Genomic DNA, 23,596 nt, shown 5'->3' on the forward strand with positions numbered 1-23,596 from the left:
TAAAGTTTGTAGAAAGACTGCTCCGTTTTTTCTGTAATTTACTTTTAAATGGACTTAGATTTTCTTACAATCATAAAATAGTAACAAGAGGAATATTTTTATTGACTTTTTTCCTCATTATTGTTGAGCCTGCAATTTACAGCAAAAATAGGCGAGACACTGGGTTCCGCGGAACCCTTACACATTTTTTGTTAAATAATCGGTAATGTTTGTATTTTATAAATATCCTAAAAAAATATGCATTTTTTTTATTCAGAAATAACTAATATTTATCAAATGTTCATGAATTGAAGAAAAAACGTCATTTTTTACTGCATGTTTACCAAAATTTAAAAAAAACCTCTATTTACAGTTTTATCAAATTTGGGTCACGTAATCTCCCTGCAAAATGAAACAAAATGCCGCTTTGAAAAATAGGGGTCCATGAACTCGTTTTCAAATTAAATCAGTTTGAATGATAAAAATCAGTCGAAAAATGCATCTTTTCCCGATATGTCACTGTTTGACGTCGCGAAATTAACAAATTACGTTAGCAACGTCATTACCTGCCCTTGAACTGTATCGTATGCCCTTAAGTGTAGCCAATGTTAAGACTATATTTAAACCAGGGTAGTCTATAATGTTACGTATTTCTATAGATACATCACAATAACTTAATAGTTTTAACATCTTTAAACCAATTTCGGTAGAAACATCACGATAACTTAGTTTTAGCTTCAATATACTAAGGTAGTTTATAGTGATACCAACACTCAGTGGTAGTGGAGAAATATCGTAATATAGATGACAATTACAAAAAGTAAGCATAGGACATCAATGGAACAAGACAGATGATAAAACATAAAGAAGGGCATAAACTTTACAATAACTTCAAACAAACCTGCGAGAACTATCATATTTCACATTCGCTAGCTACTTGCATCATATCAACAATCGTTCAAACAATGATTCTTTTTTGAAGAATGATAAAAGTCGGCCGTCCGTGAGAATTTTAAGGACTGGTAAAAAAAATACATAAAGTACCTAAAGATCCTAATATAGAATAATTTTGACAATCAATTTAGCATTTAAACTTTCATGTTTATAACTTTAACAATTTAATACATAATAACTTTAGATATTTGATGGTAAATACTTGTGTGGATAGTTTTAAATATACATCAAACTTTGAAAGTTATTTATGAGACATGATTGATGATTTGTTGCATTTATACATATGCTTAAAGTTAGCCTTTGATTTATGAGCATTCAATACCTAAACAAGATTACTAAATGGACGTAAGTTATATGTTTAAATGAAAAAAACACTATTTATTTCGTGCGTCCGAAGCGATTTTCTGGATTAACGGTCATCATAAACGCTCAAACCCAAAAACAATTTTATTTCCTTTGGTAAGATTATTTTGTTGACGGAGCATTTTCCTAAACAGATATCCTATGGTTTCAGATACAACATACAAAATACAATAATTTTGGTGAATTTAGAAAACATACAAGATCCTTTGTTTTATTATCGAAAAAAGATATAACGTATAGATAAATTTTCTGTAACTTACTATGTAACACTATTTAGAAAACTCACCCTGGATAATGAACATATCATTCACAATTGAACGTTAAATAAGTAAGAAACAATAAATCAACAAATAAGGAAAACTGTTTAGAATGTACCTTTATTTATTGTTCCCTATTAGGTTTACTAAATAAGATATCTTCTCAGTGGTAAACGTGGATATCGCGGTTTGTTCATGTGCATCGTCAAAATACAATTATAGTCCAGCTGGTCATGTTATTACTGGCGACCATGACATCGTTACCAATGAACAACAAATAGAGTTGTTAGCCAAGGGACCAAAATACAGAATTCCTCAGCCTATCAACTGACAAAAGAAATTCAGGTTACTGATGGATGCAGTTGAGGACTATGCTAGAAAATGGGAAACGCGCGAACCAGACGAACCAGAACTGGACACTTTGTCTGAATGGATCAAAGCTATTCGATCATGCATTCAGAAGCGCATTCAGAAACTACGATGTACTATGAGCACAAGGTTTTCTAACCCATTCAAGAACCCGGAGGTTGTGGATGCGTTATCCTCTTTGCATGACAAACATGTCGTTGTTCCAGCAGATAAAGTTTCCAATAATGTCTTCGTATGTAATCAAAGTGCCTCTGGAAAGTTTGCAACTGTATGTGTATTATTTCAAATAGGTTATAGACGTGTATTATTTCATATATGTATTTAACCACAGTTTTGATTTTTCAAACTAAACCATTGTCTCGACAGCAATTTCCAAATATCACTTTTTATGCTCCATTTATGGGCATTATTTTTTCTGGTCTGTGCGTCCGTTCGTACGTCCGTCCTTCCGTCCGTTCGACTGTCTGTCCCATTCATGTTAAGGTTTTTAGTCGAGGTAGTTATTGATATCTGATAAAGTCATGCCGATTATGAGATGCACAGTTTTGTCTGCTTTCAAAATCTTTCTGTTTGAACCCGTCAACCTGTAACTTATCAGTTATTGGTAATATTAATTATTTGGAAAACAAAAGGTCCTGGAATGGAGTATTATTTTTTAATCACCAGTATTGTCCTATATTTATTAATTTAGTTATAAATAAAGTTGAATTCTTTCATTCCCTATTTTATGTCATGCCCGTTAACAAATTGAAAACTGTACCCATCCGCCTTATTTTAAGTCCAGATTGTTAGTCCTCGTATTGTCTTCTTAGAAAGTCTTACTGCTTAAAATACTACAATAGGGAACAATTTGACAATGATTGAATTTAGTAGTGTCAACCCTGTGATTATGACCCGTGTATATAGCAAAATCCGAAATGCACCGTTTGGTGGTGCGTCTGTCAGATGAGAAACGTACAGATAAGGTAATAGGTAACAGTTGAATATACCAAGGCTCCGTGTTGAAGGCCACACATTGACCTATAATGGTTTACTTTTTTTAAATTGTTATTTGGATGGAGAGTTGGCTCATTGACACTCACACCGCATCTTCTTATATCTATTGGTATCGGTATCAAATTCGATCCGGAACTTGTTAATTATTGGCAATATTAATTATGTGGAAAACAAAAGGGTCTGCGGAGTGGTGTAATTTTTTATCAACACCACTGTCCTACATTGGATATATATAAAATTGAATTCTTTGATTTGTCGTTTTTACCCCATGACGGCTGACAAATTGGGCCTCGTTATTTAGTATTATAGATGTTCCCTATGATATAATATTTCTAATTTTAATGTAAAATAAGAGTTTTTACTCCATTTTCACGGTCCACTGAACATAGAAAATGATACTGCAGATGGGGCAAGCGTGTACTATGGACACATTCTTGTTTTATATATCTATACTTATAAATCTAAAGGCCGTTTTTATGTTCACCTGATAAATGTATAACCGAAGAAAGCTACAAGTCAAACATATATATAAGGGTGTATATACTTAATAAGAAGTAGATGATGACTCGGTTGCTTTTAAATTATACGGATGCTATGATACTAATTCATTATTGTCATTAAGACAATATTTTCTGTTGTCAGTTTGATCCACTTGAGCATGCTGAACGTGTGAAGGTCCTTATATCCACATTGGAATGTGAAAGAGCTTGTATTTAAATAACGGAATTAACAGTTTTCAAATGATCTTTGGCATCAAAACTTTCAGATCGATGTCAGTTCTCAGTGTCAGTTTGACAAAAACAATGCACTTTTCTATTAAAGCCGGTATTTACCTTTACTCGTCCTTGACGTGAGACATAAGCCATATAATTATCCATTATTTTATATTCCATCACCTCTGTATTGTTAACATAAATCAAACCATTATCACTTGTCAATTATCCGACAACTTTGTCAAATATCAACTTGTTCTCGCATACCAGACTATTTCTATACACTCTGGCTTTTACTTATTCAATAATAAACAGTTGTAAATATCGTACAAAGTAAAAAATAGTGCGGGAAAATGTTCATTCATGAAATATTCATGAATGAAACGATGTCTCGCGTAGATTTCTTTTGATTTTCTCTTCAGCCAATGGCCGATCCGCAAAGTAGTGTTTGTGATACTTATTTTCAAAATGAAGTTAAATTCATCTGAATTGTCGGTAACAATTCATTCCTTTTTTATTCAAGCTGTAATCTTTTCAAAAGAGTAGCAACTCAAATTATCCAAGAATCAGAATTCGAACGCTAGTACTATATTATCTTGGAGTAGAACATTGCGATGGGCTGTCTTACCGGAAGTTGAGGCCGACGCCTAAGGAAAGTAGCTATAGAAAGCTATAGCAAACTTTCCAAAAACCATTATTTGCAATGTCTCATAAAATAGCTTGGAATTATACTGGATACCAAAACTTCACAAAACTCCGTGTAAAGAACGATACATAGCTGGATGATCATCAAGATGTTCGACTAAACATCTTTCTAAAGTGTTGACTACTATTGTTTCTACAGTAAAAGATGGCCTTAACAAATATTGTGATGAGATATTTGTAACCAGTGGTGCCAATGAAGATCGACTTCACCATCTCATTAAACAGAGCTTTTTCTATAAAAATGGGAATCGCAGATATTTATTTCTTGTTTTGGGTTAAAGTAATTCTTATTTTGTGAAGAACCAAACTGATTCTATCCGAAAATACAATGAAGATGGACTTTTTAATCGACAATATATTTGTTGAGTTTGGAGGATTGATATTTTAACATACAGTCGGTATTCCAATGGGTAATAACTGTGTACCCCTTCTGACCGACTTGTTTTTGTTCCCGTATGAAGCAGCATTTAATCAGAACCTTCTAAAGACAAAAAGAAAAAAACACCTTGCAAAATTCTTGTATATTACTTTCTGATGTATTGATGATGTCCTGTCACTGAATAACCCATATTTCAGTCAGTACTTGCCTCTCATATATCCCAGTGAACTTGAAATAAAGGATACTACTGATACAAGAAGAACTGCTCCATACCTTGATCTTTTCCTCAATATTGACACAGATGGACGACTTCACACTAAAATTTATGACAAACGGGATGATTTCAACTTCCCAATTATTAATGTCCCATTTCTCAGCAGTAACATATCCTCTGTTCCGTCATATGGTGTTTACATATCTCACTTAATACGTTATGCTCGTGCATATACAGGAGTTTCTGTTATACTGTTTTAATCCTAAATACAGGATACAATATACAGTGTCAAGAGTTTCATACAGCATAGATAAAAGAAGATGTGGTATGAGTGTCAATGAGACAACTCTCCATCCAAGTCACAATTTGTAAAAGTAAACCATGTCTAATTAAACTCATCAGAGATACCAGGATTAAAATTTTATATATATGCCAGACGCGCGTTTCGTCTTCAAAAGACTAATCAGTGACGCTGGAATCAAAAAATGTTTAAAAGACCAAACAAAGTACTAAGTTGAATATGATGGATCCATTATAAGTATAATGTAAAAACATACACCGCAGACATACAATACAACTGACCAAAACATTCAAACAAACATAAAAATTAATCTAATAAAGACAACAATAAAAAAGGTGTAGTAATAGTAATAACTCATCATAGGTGCCAAGAATTAGTTGAATAAGGGTCTTATTTGGCTCTGAATATAACGTTCATCATTTCGATGTAGATGGTGTTTCAAGTTTATCAATAAACATTTAAGAAAATGAAACTAAAATACTATTGTGGAACTTTTCTTATAAAGCGTGACCATGTTCACTTGGATGGAGAGTTGTCTCATTGGCACTTCTGATACGAATGGACAATGACACAGACAAGATCAGTGCAGTACTAAAAACACAGCATAAGAGATATAAATAATTAAGAGCTTAACCTAATTAGTTACTAACACTTATTGTTTCTGAATGTATATTGACCTCTATTCTTTTCTAATTTAATTGTGTAGGTCTCAAACACTAACTTTTCTTTTTATTCATATTAAAAAACAAAAGTAAGACTTTAACATTTCAACATTTTATTAATATTTCTACGTTTTGTTAAATTTATTACAACTGCCTTTGGGTATGCATAAATGCATAAAACTTGTAAAATAAGACTAGCAGACAGATATGGACAGATTTCATGGAATGATCAGACTCATAAAAACCTGATGTATTTCTGCCTTAAAGTATACATCTCAATCAAGCATAAAAGGGACAATCACTTAAGTTATGGTTTTTAATGCCAATCTCAATTTCTAAAGTTTAATTAATTAAAACAACACATTTTGTCCTTCATAAACTTGTTTACATAATCTATACACAAAAAATTAAAATAGCAATATTTAATGTTTGAGAAATATTCATCCTAATTGAATTTGGTTATTTTGTCCAGCTGTGTTCAATTTTTCTGAAAAAAAAACAGTAAGCAGTAGCGGATCCAGGGGAGGGTTCCTGTGGTTGGACCCCCCTTTTTTATGCCAATCAATGCATTTGAATTGGGTCATATGGTTGCCCCCCCCTTCCCCCTTTTGAAAATGGCTGGATCTGCCCCCAAGTTAGCTAGCATGATATTGTTTTACTTTTGTTATCCCTTTAACAGTGGAAGAATTATAATTACTGTAACAATATGCATAATAGGGTCTGGATGAGATTTACAAAATGGAGAATAAGACCATTACTATAGATAAACAGAACAAAATAATTAAAAGAAATCGGCCCAAAATTTAAAAAAAAAGAATAATGCTAAAATATAAAGAATATATAATAATGGAGAAATATTACCTAAATCATTAAAGATCATAGCAATGAAGGACCCTCAACAAGATCTTTAAATATGGTTTCAATTCACTGACACAAAACAAAGATTAATTGTGTCATGTCAACATGGTCAATATTTTTCATATGTTCAAAATATGTTTAAATATCTGTCAGAGTTTTATTTCATACTTTGACCTAAAATTTAATAAGGTGTATTTGTCTAAGAAGATATTTTTGATGATTGAGATTAAAAATCTATGAATTTACAGCAGATTTCAGAGAGTATGTAGCTAAAGGTAATATCTTTGGTTAGCTTGCTTGTTAGCTGAACCGTGAAGTCATTGTTAGGTTAGGTAAATTTCCCTCCTTTAATAGTAGACTAGCCCAACAGATAACCAATCTATCTCTCTTTATGACTAATCTACTTTAAAAGGAGGGTAGTATACCTTACCTAACAATGACTTCACAGTTCAGCTAACAAGCAAGCTAACCAAAGATATTACCTTTAGCTACATACTCACTGAAATCTGCTGTAAATTCATAGATTTTTAATCTCAATCATCAAAAATATCTTCTTAGACAAATACACCTTATTAAATTTTAGGTCAAAGTATGAAATAAAACTCTGACAGATATTTAATTTATTACCCTGTGCAATGTGTTGAGGTAACAACCCATAACTTAAGAGATAAATGCAGATCTCAAAATTTTAGAAAAAAGTTAAGAATTCCATAGAACCCTTTGTTTCGCATATGATTTCGGCTGACAATTAAAAGTGAAATGTTTCTGATGGTGCACAGGGGTCAAAACTTAAAATGTTGCAGGGTGTACAATTTCAATACAAGCATTGTTATATAAGTTTCAATAATAACATTTTTCAAGGGGTGTAAAAGTTTTAATATTAACATTTCCAGAAAATACCAATGCCAAGACTAACATTGTTCACATGGTGTATAATTGTTCATATGCACATTGTTCACAATGCCAAGACTAACACTCATTCAGTCAGATGTGTTAAATTACATTTAATTACTATTGCAGATAATTAATATGGTACGTTTTTATATTAATGAATACTTGTCTGTATATTATGCAATGGAAATTCTTATCTGAGACAGATAAATGTCTTTAAATGTGACTTTTAGCTTAAATGCTATCTATTGCTTTCAGCTTAGAATATATCTTCCATTACTGACACATGGTTATGTAAATAGCTTTCATACTTATATGAAATTACACCATTTAATATTATCATTTTATCAAATGGTGTATTAAAGTTAGAGGGTCATATGGATAATTATTTCAATCTAAATTGCGAGATATTTTTCTATGGCATTATGCAGTTAATACAAGAACTTTAAAAATATAACACACTATTTAAAGCAATGTGTTTACCCTGGCAAACAATATAAAAATATAACTGTATTATATTATGCACTATACTGATTATAAAACACCACAATTATTATGACAATACTTAAACTTTCATCGATTGTTAAAGAGTTTACAATTTTAAATTTGTCTATTATTATTTAACGAAGAAGTATTTCAATTTAATAGTTTGATTTGTTCAAGAAAAAAATTTACAACTGACAAAACCACAAAAATTTGTTTTCACAAATATTATTACTTCCTTATATCATAAATAATTGTCATGCTTGATTGAAGAAATACATCCTTCTTAGAAAGTGCAAAAATAAGTAGTTATATATATGGTATTTAACAAATAAGTTACAATAAGATATGAATGAAAATCACAACGTAATGTATTACATCTCTGACAATGTGTACAAAATAAGAACGAAGACAATAGATTGGCTGACATAAAAATGGCGGGAAGAATCTCATTGGGCAAGAGACAGCTACACCAAAAGCTTCAAATCAGTTGATTGATTGTTGGTCTTTAACACCACTTTCATCAATATTGGTTTTGTGATGGTGGTCAGTCTTGGTGGAAAGAGCCTGTCATAGTGGTCAGTCTTTACTCGAGGAACAAGCTGTAATACCAGGAGAGAACCTTAACCTTCAGCAAAAAAGCTAGTCAATACAGATTGAAGTAAAAAGGACCTGCTATGTGCAGGGTTAAAACTCACAACTTCAATTTTGACAGGCAAGTGATACAGTGAATCAACTTCTTAAGACCATTCTGCTACTGAGGTCACCACAAACCATATTGAAGAAATGGATAAAATTGGATATGTTTTTTCATTTTCCTCCTGTTTTAAAATTGCATTGATTTTGAGCAAACAAATCAACATTAATTCTTCGATATCTTTATCAAAGTTAAACATAGGAAAAAATCTATTTTCCCATTACAAACTGTTTCCTATTTCAGAATTGTTGGTAAAGAAAACAATGTAGGATTTTCTGTATCCCTGCCTATACAGAGCAATTGGAATGAAGAGAGAGAGGTGTCAGATTATTCAATGTTGTCCTGGAATATCAACTGAATAAATGGAGGATCTAATAATGGTGTCGCACAGAATGGACAAACTGTCTGGAAACCTTGACAACCATGAGGGACAGGAACTTGTGACCAGTATCTGAAACAAACACAAAAAATATTAAATAAATGTATCAGAACATTTTGAAGAGCAGCCTAGAATGTATAGTTATTGTGAATCAAACTGGGTGAGATGAGAGTGGAAAAAGGGCATCAAAAACGCAAAAAGTATGAAAAATTTTGGATGTTTGATAACCTGCACCTGCCCTGGAGAAAGTAATGGAGATTAAAACAGCAAAAACTGTGATAATGACACTCTAATTTTCACTCTTTACTGCCAAGCTTCTGATTACATATATGTATGAAGTGAAATTTATTTAAGCAATTAACAGCCTAAGTTTTATTTATGATATATTTCTGCAATGTGTCTCAAATAAAAATATATAAACAAACAAAATTTGGCCATTATCTAATAAATCAATTTACTTACTTTGCTGTGTTTTTAGATGCCCTGTGACCACATGGATTATAGCAATGAGTAGGAAGGTCAGAATCTACATAAACACTTAGTTCACATCCCATCTTTAACTTTATAAATGGACCATCCTACAATAGAAATTATAGATTACGTGACATCTACAACAGCCAGAAATTACATAAAATAAATGTGTGAATTACAAGCTACTGCTCACTGATGATACCCCTGCCCAAATATTTCGGGTAACAAAAATTTGTGGAGTGATGAATCTGAAAATGCATCACACCGTATAGCTGACTTATATTAACCCTGAAACCAAATTTCAGAAATTCTTGTATTGTAGTTCCTGATAAAAATGCGCTATCATACATGTCATATATGTATATGTACCGGTAAAATGATACAAATGTTAGATTAACAGGAAGTTGTTAAGTGATAAAACTGGAAACAAATCACATGGTATAACTTAAATAAATCCTCAAACCAAATTTCAGAAATCCTTGTAATGTAGTTCCTCAGAAAGATGTGACAAAAATATTCATGGTAAGGACTGAAGGACAGACAGAAGTAAAACAGTATATCCCCACTTTTTTTAAAGTGGGGAATTAAAAATATAGATTCTGAAAGGATATTTCCTGCTTAAACATAGCAGCGACAAAAGGGAAACTATAACAAGGGAGAACTAACCAACAATAAGATGAAGGAAAAAAATCTGTTACAGGTAAACCATATACATACCATTAAACATAAGGGACAGGTCCTACTGTCATCTTTCTGTCCCTATTCATGTTGACCGTGAACATGCCCACATTTTAGATAAACATATACATACCATTAGACATAGAGGACAGGTCCTACTGTCATCTTTCTGTCCCCATTCATGTTGACCGTGAACATGCCCACATTTTAGATAAACATATTCATACCATTAGACATAGAGGACAGGTCCTACTATCATCTTTCTGTCCCCATTCATGTTGACCGTGAACATGCCCACGTTTTAGATAAATATATACATACCATTAGACAAAGAGGACAGGTCCTACTGTCATCTTTCTGTCCCCATTCATGTTGACCGTGAACATGCCCACATTTTAAATAAACATATACATACCATTAGACATAGAGGACAGGTCCTACTGTCATCTTTCTGTCCCCACTCATGTTGACCGTGAACATGCCCACATTTTAGATAAACATATACATACCATTAGACATAGAGGACAGGTCCTACTATCATCTTTCTGTCCCCACTCATGTTGACCGTGAACATGCCCACATTTTAGATAAACAAATACATAACATTAGACATAGAGGACAGGTCCTAATGTCATCTTTCTGCCCACACTCATGTTGACCGTGAACATGCCCACATTTTAGATAAACATATACATACCATAAGACATAGAGGACAATTCCTACTGTCATCTTTCTGTCCCCATTCATGTTGACCGTGAACATGCCCACATTTTAGATAAACATATACATACCATTAGACATAGAGAACAGGTCCTACTGTCATCTTTCTTTCCCCATTCATGTTGACCGTTAACATGCCCACATTTTAGATAAACATATACATACCATTAGACATAGAGCACGTGTCCTACTATCATCTTTCTGTCCCCACTCATGTTGACCGTGAACATGCCCACATTTGAGATAAACATATACATACCATTAGACATAGAGGACAGGTTCTACTGTCATCTTTCTGTCCCCATTCATGTTGAACGTGAACATGCCCACATTTGAGATAAACATATACATACCATTAGACATAGAGGACAGGTCCTACTGTCATCTTTCTGTCCCCATTCATGTTGACCGTGAACATGCCCACATTTTAGATAAACATATACATACCATTAGACATAGAGGACAGGTCCTACTGTCATCTTTCTGTCCCCATTCATGTTGACCGTGAACATGCCCACATTTTAGATAAACATATACATACCATTAGACATAAGGGACAGGTCCTACTGTCATCTTTCTGTCCCCATTCATGTTGACCGTGAACATGTCCCTATTTTAGATGAACATATACATACCATTAGACATAGAGGACAGGTCCTACTATCATCTTTCTGTCCCCATTCATGTTGACTGTGAACATGCCCACATTTTAGATAAACATATACATACCATTAGACATAGAGGACAGGTCCTACTGTCATCTTTCTGTCCCCATTCATGTTGACCGTGAACATGTCCACATTTTAGATAAACATATACATACCATTAGACATAGAGGACAGGTCCTACTGTCATCTTTCTGTCCCCACTCATGTTGACCGTGAACATGTCCACATTTGAGATAAACATATACATACCATTAGACATAGAGGACAGGTTCTACTGTCATCTTTCTGTCCCCATTCATGTTGACCGTGAACATGCCCACATTTGAGATAAACATATACATACCATAAGACATAGAGGACAGGTCCTACTGTCATCTATCTGTCCCCATTCATGTTGACCGTGAACATGTCCACATTTTAGATGAACATATACATACCATTAGACATAGAGGACAGGTCCTACTATCATCTTTCTGTCCCCATTCATGTTGACTGTGAACATGCCCACATTTTAGATAAACATATACATACCATTAGACATAGAGGACAGGTCCTACTATCATCTTTCTGTCCCCATTCATGTTGACTGTGAACATGCCCACATTTTAGATAAACATATACATACCATAAGACATAGAGGACAGTTCCTACTGTCATCTTTCTGTCCCCATTCATGTTGACCGTGAACATGCCCACATTTTAGATAAACATATACATACCATAAGACATAGAGGACAGTTCCTACTATCATCTTTCTGTCCCCATTCATGTTGACCGTGAACATGCCCACATTTTAGATAAACATATACATACCATAAGACATAGAGGACAGTTCCTACTGTCATCTTTCTGTCCCCATTCATGTTGACTGTGAACATGCCCACATTTTAGATAAACATATACATACCATTAGACATAGAGGACAGGTCCTACTATCATCTTTCTGTCCCCATTCATGTTGACTGTGAACATGCCCACATTTTAGATAAACATATACATACCATTAGACATAGAGGACAGTTCCTACTGTCATCTTTCTGTCCCCATTCATGTTGACCGTGAACATGCCCACATTTTAGATAAACATATACATACCATTAGACATAGAGGACAGGTCCTACTGTTATCTTTCTGTCCCCATTCATGTTGACCGTGAATATGTCCACATTTTAGATAAACATATACATACCATTAGACATAGAGGACAGGTCCTACTGTCATCTTTCTGTCCCCATTCATGTTGACCGTGAACATGTCCACATTTTAGATAAACATATACATACCATTAGACATAAAGGACAGGTCCTACTGTCATCTCTCTGTCCCCATTCATGTTGACCGTGAACATGTCCACATTTGAGATAAACATATACATACCATTAGACATAGAGGACAGGTCCTACTGTCATCTTTCTGTCCCCATTCATGTTGACCGTGAACATGCCCACATTTTAGATAAACATATACATACCATTAAACATAAGGGACAGGTCCTACTGTCATCTTTCTGTCCCCATTCATGTTGACCATGAACATGCCCATATTTTAGATAAACATATACATACTATTAGACATAGAGGACAGGTCCTACTGCCATCTTTCTGTCCCCATTCATGTTGACCGTGAACATGCCCACATTTTAGATAAACGTATACATACCATTAGACATAGAGGACAGGTTCTACTGTCATCTTTCTGTCTCCATTCATGTTGACCGTGAACATGTCCACATTTTAGATAAACGTTTGGTTGTTTATCTGCAGCACCCAATGTTCCTTTATTCGGTAAAACAAGAGTCATTAAACCTACAGGACACTGAGGACGACCAGCGTTTATAGTCTCCACTAGGTTCTCAAACTCATGTTCGCTCTGTAAAAAGGATAAAATTGAAAATTCATGTCTTCTACAAATTTAAACAATATGCATAGCCTTAGCTCCTCTTTTCGTTAAAACAAATGTCTATATTTAAGAAATAATTCATGGGGGCTTCAATATATTTAGATTTTACCGGTATTAAGTTTTATTTCTACTCAGTGATGTTTTATTGACTGAAACGTTTGCATGGCTTATCGCCTGCATCCCGATAATCCCTGTCTTAGACATTTTGACACTCACTTTTTTTATTGAGCATTTGCGAAAATTTAAAGATCTATTTTCCGATAATGAATTCTAAAGCATCTTGAACATTTGATTTAATTATAACAAAACGGTATACAAACTAGAAGATGTGGTATGGTTGCAAATGAGACAACTCATAACAAGACATCAAATGACAAACACATTGATGTTTATTTTTTACAGTTTAATTTTTTGAGTTATACATGTACGAGAATATAGTTCATTGTTGTGTTCATTCTCTTTATACTCGTTAGTTATATTTAATATTTTATAAAAGGAAAAATAAAAATTATAATTACCCGATATTTAAGGGGGTTGACATTGTTTAAGGGAGAAAACTCTTTAGTGATGCGTTTGTATCAATTTCATCAATTTCTCATAAGCATTTACATGAAACAGATTGGAAATAATCTATGTAACCTAGAAGCTTAGTATATTTATGAAAATAAAAATATCACACAAAATGTTTACTTTGTTTACCATACTATTATGAGTGAAAAAATGTTGCGGTTTTATATGTTATTTAAAAAAAAACATATCTTTGTTGCCATAGAGCAAATGTACAACATTTTGATTTTTAAAAGTAATCAATGATATAGAGAATAGCCAAATTGAATGCAAATGTAAAATATCGGATCTTGATGAGGTAATATATAAAAAAGAAGATGTGGTATGATTGCCAATGAGACAACTATCCACAAAAGACCAAAATTACACAAACATTAACAACTATAGGTCACCGTACGGCCTTCAACAATGAGCAAAGCCCATACCGCACAGTCAGCTATAAGCCCATCAAATAAACGTTGTTTTTTTTGTTTCACTTTTTCAGGCGAGAAATAAATAAGAGGCCACGACCATCAGAAAAGGTAGTGTTCCAGCTAGGCCGTTTTCAGAGGGCGCGGCGCCCGCCCTTTCCCAAGTACCGCCCTGTGACCTTTTTACAGTTACCAGGGCGCCCTGTCTTTTTTGAAGATCGATTGTATATTAATTTGTTCGTATTGATATGTTACGCTAATTACTAAATTTTACCTGGGGAAAAGTTTATGACTTTGTTTACGACCCCAAGCTAATCAATGGTTACAACTGGTGTAATAATCTGTTGTTATAGGTAATCCGTTTATCGGATGGGTCATTTATGATCATCAACATTAATTCATTCAAATAGAATCGGTCAGTCGGCAATTATCTAAGAAATGTGCATACAACAACTTGGGCACAATTTGCAATGTTTACCGTAGTTTCATGGAGAAAACGTAATGACAGGAAGTTGAAAACCATAATAGACTCCTTGAAGACATTGTTTTACTTGTTTTCCGTGAAATAAAAAGAAAATTCAGACGTATTTGTCATTGACTGCCATCATTTTTACACGAAAATAACAAAATCGGCCGCCATATTGTGATCCTATTAACATCATATTTACGTACTGTTTATAATCCTCCATTAAAGGAGTACACCCGAATAAAGAAAGATAACTCAATCTGATTTTTTCCTAGCATTGAGTAACCCATTTACATATTCTAAAATATGTCTACATACCTCTTGCTTAAGAATATATATGTTTAGGTATTTTGAGTTATGGGAAAAGTTAAAGAGGGTCTTAGTAGCAGTGTTGGTAGGGTGCCTTGGTCATCTTTTTCTGTATTCTTTATTTTTGATACAATTTTTCACTGTTGTAATATATCCTAACATTGTGCATTTACTGAGCACAGCTGTTTTGTGCTGTATTACCATTAAGCACAGCAGGGGTAGAAAGGTGAAACTGGTAAAATGTTCCAGACTTTTGAAACAGAATGAAACAGGTCACCTTTCAAAACATACTGCATATAAAGCTCAATTGTGCCAAGCAATGATCTAAAAACTTGTGTGACAAGCTGCTTGAAAAGTTTTTCAGCCTAAAAAGTAGAAAGATAGAGTTCTATATGGGCTAATGATGTTGTTCTTGTATAACCTGTGATTCAACGAATAAACACAATGTTTGATTAATATATTTTATTAACACATGCCCTTTTCATATTGTCATAGCACGTGTTAAATGCCCTTTTTCAGGATTGGCACCCTGCCCTTTTGAAATCCTAGCTGGAACACTGATTTAAAGTAATGTTTAGGTTTATCTCTGGTAACAAACTAGATAAAGATCGCCACTTGATTTGGTGTAGTTTTACGATATCTGTTATTGATGTAAAAGGCGTCTGTTAGTGAACACAATATTTCAACTGATATAGAGAAGGGGAAGTCGGAGGATTGAGATTTGGAAAAAAAGACTCTTATACCTAAATAACCTGCAGAATTGTAATACATGTCTTTAATGGAATAAATAACGATGTTTTATTTGAACATTCAGGTATTTTTTTTTTTTAAATTGACTGATTGATTACCTTTTCAAAAATTGTAAGAAAGAAGAAAAAAACACGGTAAGGTCCTTTAATCTGAATTTATTTCACAAAATTAACAGGCCAATTTTTCAAGAGTTTCCTTAATTTTCTTTTCTAAAAAATCATTTGAACATACATTGTAATATATATATATTAGATTAAACTGTGAACTCAAAGGTTTTAACAAAATAGTAATAACTGCCCTTTCCTAAATTTAGATATTTCAGTTTGACACGGAAAAACTACAATACAATTTACGACACAAAGGACATTTTTGTCCATTCCCTATTGTACATTTTCCTTTTTTTTGGACGTGATGTTCCTTTAGCACAATCTTACGGTGTATATATATATCGATGTATTCGCCTTGTCAATATCTGTTCGAGCGTTTTGGATGTAAATGAATGTTATCTATGTACTACAAGGATTTTTACCAAAAATTGATAAAATGCTTTACCAAATTCTTCCATAGACATAATATTGTGTTTTGAAGTTTGATTGTACCTGTAAAAAACTTATTTTGAACGGGATTGCACTTCCTTATTTGTATGCAGATGTTGTTTATTTACATTTATTGGTATTAATACTGATTACGTCAACAGTAAATTCAAATTCGAGAGCGACATTTGAACTCATAAGTCGAAAAAAAAATTTGACGCCATGGATAAAAAATAAGGGAAAACACAAACAGACAAACGAAAGTGCAAAAAAAACAAAAAATCAGAAAACTTAAGACGGAGCAAAACGAACAAGTGTAAACAAATGTTTGTTCCGTCGTGACATTTGTTCCCCCGGAACAAATTTCAAAGGAAATATGTTCCACCAGAATATATATCACAGAAAATATGTTCAAAATGACCAAATGTGAAATAAGTTCCGGAACACGCAGTTTCCCAATGGATTTAAAAAAAAAGAATAAATCTAAATTATAGAAACGCAGGATATGGGTGAAAATATGAGGGATTGTTTTTCACCTTTAGTGCAATTTCGTTAAGCAACTCATTCGTTTTAAAATAGTTACCGAAAAACGCTGCTCGAAAAATAGAAAAATAAAATTCATTTGGAAAAGTGATATAATTTTATTAGCAAAAATGCATAGTAAAAGCAGCTGATGAAAATAAGGTAGAAAATGGTTTGTTAGAATGCATGTTTAGTATGACGTCCATTGTCACTGAACTAGTTTACATATTTGTTTAGGGGCGAGCTGAAGGACGCCATCGGGTGCGCCGGGGAGTTTCTCGCTGCATTGAAGACCCATTGGTGGCCTTCGGCTGTTGTCTACACTATGGTCGGGTTGTTTTCTCTTTGACACATTCCCCATTTCCGTTCTCATTTTTATGGAATTAACAAAGAAGAATAAACAATCTTTGAACTTGGTTATTTTGCCACACAACTTTCCCTCGGCTATGTTCCAAGTGTAACAATTTCTAAATAACACGCTACTGTAATCGTATAAGCGCAGTTTACACTGGGCAGCAACATCGTTATTTGGAATTAACAAACTAAGGCTTGACATTTTGGGATGTCAACACTTAATCTGCACCCGTTGGGACGAAATGAAATTAGATTATTCAGATTCCGTTACATATTTTTCTTTCTATTCCGTTTTCAAAACAAAGTATGGGCTTCGCTCATTGTTGAAGGCTGTACGGTGACCTATAGTTGTTTTAAATGTCTGTGTCATTTTGGTCTCTTGTGGACAGTATACTTATTGGCAGTCATACCACATCTTCATTTTTATATATATCTCAAAATTTACAATAACACAATTCATTAAATAAAAATCAGGGGCCAACAATAAATCAATAATCGGTAACTGTTAGAAGTCCTCTGTTAATCATTATCGGTTTGTTAAGTTTCTTTTGTTTCCTATTCTGATATTGGACTCGGACGTCTTTTGAAGTGAGTCTCATTGTGCGTTTTGCGATGTATTAGTTTTTTCTACATTGGCTAATTGTATAGGGGGATTTTGAGATCTTAAAAAACTTATTAACCAAGCCGCATTTTTGTGCCTGTCAGGAGCCTCTGGCCTTTGTTAGTTTTTAAAGTTTTTAGTTTTTCTAATATATTTCAGAGTTGAGTAGGACGTTCATTATTACAAAACCAGTTTATATTTTTGTAAAGGGGCCGGTTGAAAGACACCTCCGGGTTCGGTATTTTCTCGCTGTATTGAAGATCCATTGGTAGCCTTCGGCTGTTGTCCGCTCTATGGTCGGGTTGTTGTCTCTTTGACACATTCCCCATTTCCATTCTCAATTTTATATATAGTTAAGGGTTTATACAATTTATTTCTTAGTGCTATATTTTTGTTTAGCTTCAACTTTACATCATGTACCTGGTTAGTGCTTATATTGTCAGGTGATTTTTAAAGGACATGTTGCTAGGCGTAGTTTTTTTAAACGACAGGTTGCTTAATCAAAGCACATAGTCCGACATACTCCTTCTACAGTGTACAATTTCAAGGTTTAACTTTCTTGTGTCAAGTGGTTTACTTATTGAGAATGCATATGTGTTCTCAGGAATTTATAATTCTGTATTATTGAATACAAATGACAGAAGGTTTTTTCAAATGTATTTTTGAATACAGTTTGCAAGGTTTTCCGGCAACTACTCACACAACCCAAACCTTTACACCATACAGAGTATATACTATATTAAAACTGTATTATTTCATCTATCATTTTTAAATTTACAACTATTAAATTGTTTTTATTAGTTACCTTTTTCATATGGCTGCTTTAAAAATGTCTTTAAGACACAACTCTTTTCATATTGTATTGTATCTTCCAGAATATGCCTGAAATATTTGCCACTGAACATTTTGCAGCCTCAAATCAATCAATTCAAATTATACTTGAAAATTACTGTTTATTTAATCAATTTTTGAAGCATTTTATCCATGCATGGAAGTAGCGGTGGCATAACGTTTGTCTTGTTTTGTAGGATTAAGTATTAGATATGGTGTTTTTTTCCTAGTAGAATATATGGGACATTTAGGAAACCAGACAAGGGAAATGAAAACAAAATAACACACCATAAAGACCCCGTTACATATCTTAGCAATACCTCCGGGAAAAAAACAACTTTACTCTATATTCTGTAACGGGATCTTTTTTTCTGTCAAATTCTATCCATGTCGGTCAACTTTGAAGCAATTTATCTAAAAAAAAAACCCACTGATGATGACATGTGTCTCTATACATTCACGGATTCACTTTAAAATCCTGTAAATTGTTAGTATTCAATTTTAGACTTTCTTTGTGTATAAGAGATCGTTATGAATTAGTGGCGTTAGGTCCGGCGTTTTATTTACTATAATATTAAATAGAATTTTATGAAACTGTCATACAAGTGAGAGATTTGCTAGCTATTAAAAAAAGTTTAATCCATTATTTTCTACATAAGAAAATGTCTGTACCAAGTCGTCAGGAATATGACAGTTGGTATCCATTCGTTGATGTGTATGAGCTTCTGATTTTGCCATTTGACTTTTCGTTTTTAATGTTCCTCTAAGTTAGGTATTTTTTGTTATTCTATGTTTTAATAGCACTTTCTTGAAGCTTTTTATTAACTAACTTAATAAGATAATTGTTTTCCAGCTAAATTTTAATAAATTTTATAATCATGTTGTCTCCCTATACCCTGTCCGCGCCCTCTGTGATAGTAGTTTTAAACAAACATGTACATATTTCATAGAAATCAATGAATAAGTTCCTCTCAAACCTATTTTAATTTCACAGAAGTACCTTTGCAACAAATTGCTCAGCGAAGCATTTTCTTATTACACCTAATTTATAATTCAAGCTAGATTTGCAATTGAAGGTATGACCGTCACTATAGGATGAAGATAAGAAATGAAAGCCATGGTAATGTATCATAATTTGTATTTATGTTTGATGTTGTATTCCTCCTGTACTTAAGTCAAGGCAAAATTTTAAAAGATAGTCTTTTTTGTTTCTACTTGCTTTTGATATAATAGATCAGTCACTTTGTCCTTTTCAAATAAGTATATCTTTAACTGTACTTTTTTCTGAATGATTTTTCTTATTCTACTCTTTACTTGCTCAAAAGTGTCGTTTTGATATTTTTTAAGGAGTATATTATTAAACATTTTCTATACTTCACAGGATCCGAATTGGATCATTTATAGTGATTAATAATTATATATATCATTGATATAATACTTTTTTTTATAATGCACTTGAATGATAGTTTTAAACTCACTGATGACAAATGCTCAGTATATAAGAAAACGTGTTTAACAAGAGGAACATATTCACAGACAAGGAACTTATTTCACCAGGTGAGGAACAAATCTCACAAACCCAGAACTTACTTCAAGAGGTAAGGAAAAAATATCTTAAACCTAGAACTTATTTAACCAGATAAAGAACAATTTCACCAAGTCGGTACTTATATCACCAGGTAAAGTGTGGAACTTATTGTATTCCATAGCAATATAATATTTCCCACAGAAAGTAACCAAAAGTTAGCGTGCAATAAATTGTAATATTGCACGAGGGCAATAAATCTTTAAAATTCATGATGTCATCAACGACAAAATCTTAGTTTATACCAATTTTTACTTTCAAATATTATATTGCTTTACAATAAAAGGGTTATTGCATGAATATTGGGGAATATTGTACCTCGTAGAACATATATTGCACTCGCAAGCTCGTGCAATATAAAATTCTACTCGGGACAATATTCCCCAATATTCATGCAATAACCCTATATTATAGAGATGGAGCAAAATATATAGAAATCATCTGTGAAAATAGTTCTCACAGAACATATCTCCTGTGATATTAGTTCCACTGGGACTTTTTCAACAGGGACAAACTTTGGCTCACACACGCACAAGTAATTTGAAGTCAAATATTGTTGTTGACAAATTAATGGACAAGTCGTTATATAGAAAATACAAACTCAACAGGAACAGATGATACATATTGTCTACTTTTATATGCAAATATTTATGGTTTTATTGGCATGTTTCTAACTTGGTTCATGAACACGTACACAAACAATTATTGCTATTATGATAGGTTATTTATAGAAACGGTATTCGGGCAATTCATTGTTTAATTGAAACAAAAAGAAGGACCGATACCCATAACAGAGGATCAAATTATTTTTGTAGTACGTTTGTATTTCGTTAATACAGTATGTTTATGAAGGTATAATAGCAAAACAAAACCGCATCCCACCTAAAGTCTAAACTTTTCAATAAACGTTTGAGATTCATTCGAGTACTCTAGTACTTGCGAGTACCATGACCGAGAATCTGAGTATTAAATTTCAGATCTTTGACATCTCTAATTTTTTAATAAAGGACATTCTTAATCAACAACAGAAAACTAAGGGATTGTATAACTAAATATTGTTTTTGAATACAATCCTTTCATGTTATTAAAAGACATCCTTTGGTTAAAATATACAAACAAAATATTTAAACCTTTAACAATTCTTCACAATATCAATGTTCAGCGCTGAAAACAAATTTATTTAGTTGAAAAAATGTATTTGTTGAAAATTACGCGATAATATTATATTGATTCTTAATGATCTGGAGTATTTTCTTAATATTTTTCAGTAAGAAAACAATCTCATTGGTTAGCAAACCACTTATCTTTATTTACAAATGAAATGAGTATAAGCTTAAAAAAAATATCTCAGTTAGAAATGAACTCATTTTCTTTCTCAATTTTATAATCATAGATACAAAGATTGCAATTTTGTATTTGCACCAGATGCGCGTTTCGTCTACAGATGACTGATCAGTGACGCTCGAACTAAACAAATATGTTAACCGCGAAATAAAGTATGAAGTTGAAGAGCATTGAAAGGAAGACGTCTCTTTGACAATCAAACCACGTATCCTTATTTATACATAAATATTACTTAGTCGTAAATGAGCCTATGTTTTTATACCTGTATCTGAGATATTGAAATAAGCATTGTCATCTGGGCAATTATACACACAAATCTATAAAAGAATACTACCAGTAAATGCTGACAAGAAGTGAGAATGGTCAAAACGATGTTGTTTTATAGGAACCTGATATACTCACCATAAGCTGATACCAAAACCGATACCGAAAGCAAATAGTAGTGAGGAAATTGGTTATAATGTTAATTAACTCAACCCTTTTACTCTATTGTATTGTTTGAAAAATTGAATACACCAGATATAGTATTACTTCAATTCATCTATTCGCATGAATCTATCAATAAAGCAAAGTTAAATCAATCACTGTTAAAAATTCACTTTTGCAAGTAGTATACAAGTTTAGATATTGATACAATCTATTGATGACTTGGTCCTCAATGCTCTTCAACTTCGTACTTTGTTTTGCCTTTTTAACGTTTTTAGATTCGAGCGTCACTGATGACTCTTTTGTAGAAGAAAAGCGCGTTTGGCGTAAATACAAAATTTAATCCTGGTACCTATGATGAGTTTATTTAAGATGTACGTTAATCATGAAGCCGGTTTCTTCGTAAGCAAAGAGCTACACATAGTTCTACAATAGGTGCATTATCGTTCCGACTTTGTCTAGAAATAGTAAGAAAAGGCTCCGTCTTGATGACCATACGTTGACCTATAATGGTTTACTTTTGAAAATTGTGACTTGGAAGGATTGTTGTCTCATTGGCACTCAAACCATATCTTCTTATATCTACCATTTTATGAATCTTCATTTGTCTTATGGAATCTTCTGCATAAAGTCTTCTTGCACATATCTTTTATTGGCAATTTTGCGTTGATCCTGGATTATTATATTTTGACTGCGTTAGCTGCTCCAAACAGTATATTGTTTTGCAATAAGATGTGCAGATGGATATATGGTATCGCCAAATAAGTAATAATCAAGAGGAAACGGTAATATCTTGTTTGGACCGATCGTATTCATCAATCTGTAAGTCATCACGTCATTGTAAATACATAGGAAACCAGATGTGATGTATCTTATTTTCTTTCCTGTGTTTATTATGACTTCCGTATGGATACAGTGCATTATTATAAGGATATTTTGCACGTAACAGACACCCTTGTAGATTTCGAAAAAGAGCAGGCTAATGCCACTACAAGGCAGCACTTGCACCCGCAAAGTTGACAAGAATTAATATAAGTTGCAAAACTTGTTTTCCAATTTACTATAAATAAATATGTTTAAACTAAGGATATCCACTATAAAACAATTATGGATGCCTAGTTTCGGTTGAATGATTTATTCTATGGGAGGTGCTATCAATACTTCCAACTGCTTCTTCCAATTCTGGCCAGTTACCTTTCATAGATCCCCATTCCCCAGCTGAAGGGCAGCTAGCATTATTGTTTTAACTTTGTTTTTTGTTT

General features: G+C 33.1%; 1 protein-coding gene across 1 annotated transcript; it reads right to left on the reverse strand.

The window, feature by feature from the left end:
- Positions 1–8,257: 8,257 nt before the first annotated feature.
- On the reverse strand, positions 8,258–10,560 carry LOC139514762 (protein pellino-like). The gene is made up of 3 exons (XM_071304399.1): positions 10,483–10,560; positions 9,663–9,778; positions 8,258–9,272 (listed from the first exon to the last, which is right to left on the reverse strand). Exons 1-3 carry the CDS (start codon positions 10,483–10,485, stop codon positions 9,149–9,151), a joined length of 243 nt encoding a protein of 80 aa, XP_071160500.1. The 5' UTR covers positions 10,486–10,560; the 3' UTR covers positions 8,258–9,148.
- Positions 10,561–23,596: the final 13,036 nt, after the last annotated feature.

Source organism: Mytilus edulis, chromosome 3, assembly GCF_963676685.1.
Source record: "Mytilus edulis chromosome 3, xbMytEdul2.2, whole genome shotgun sequence".
Classification (NCBI taxonomy): domain Eukaryota; kingdom Metazoa; phylum Mollusca; class Bivalvia; order Mytilida; family Mytilidae; genus Mytilus; species Mytilus edulis.

Coding starts and splice junctions, on each gene's coding strand:
- LOC139514762 (XM_071304399.1), bottom strand. Junction 9,273..9,662: donor GCATCTAAAAACACAGCAAA/GTAAGTAAATTG, acceptor TGTTTGTTTCAG/ATACTGGTCACAAGTTCCTG.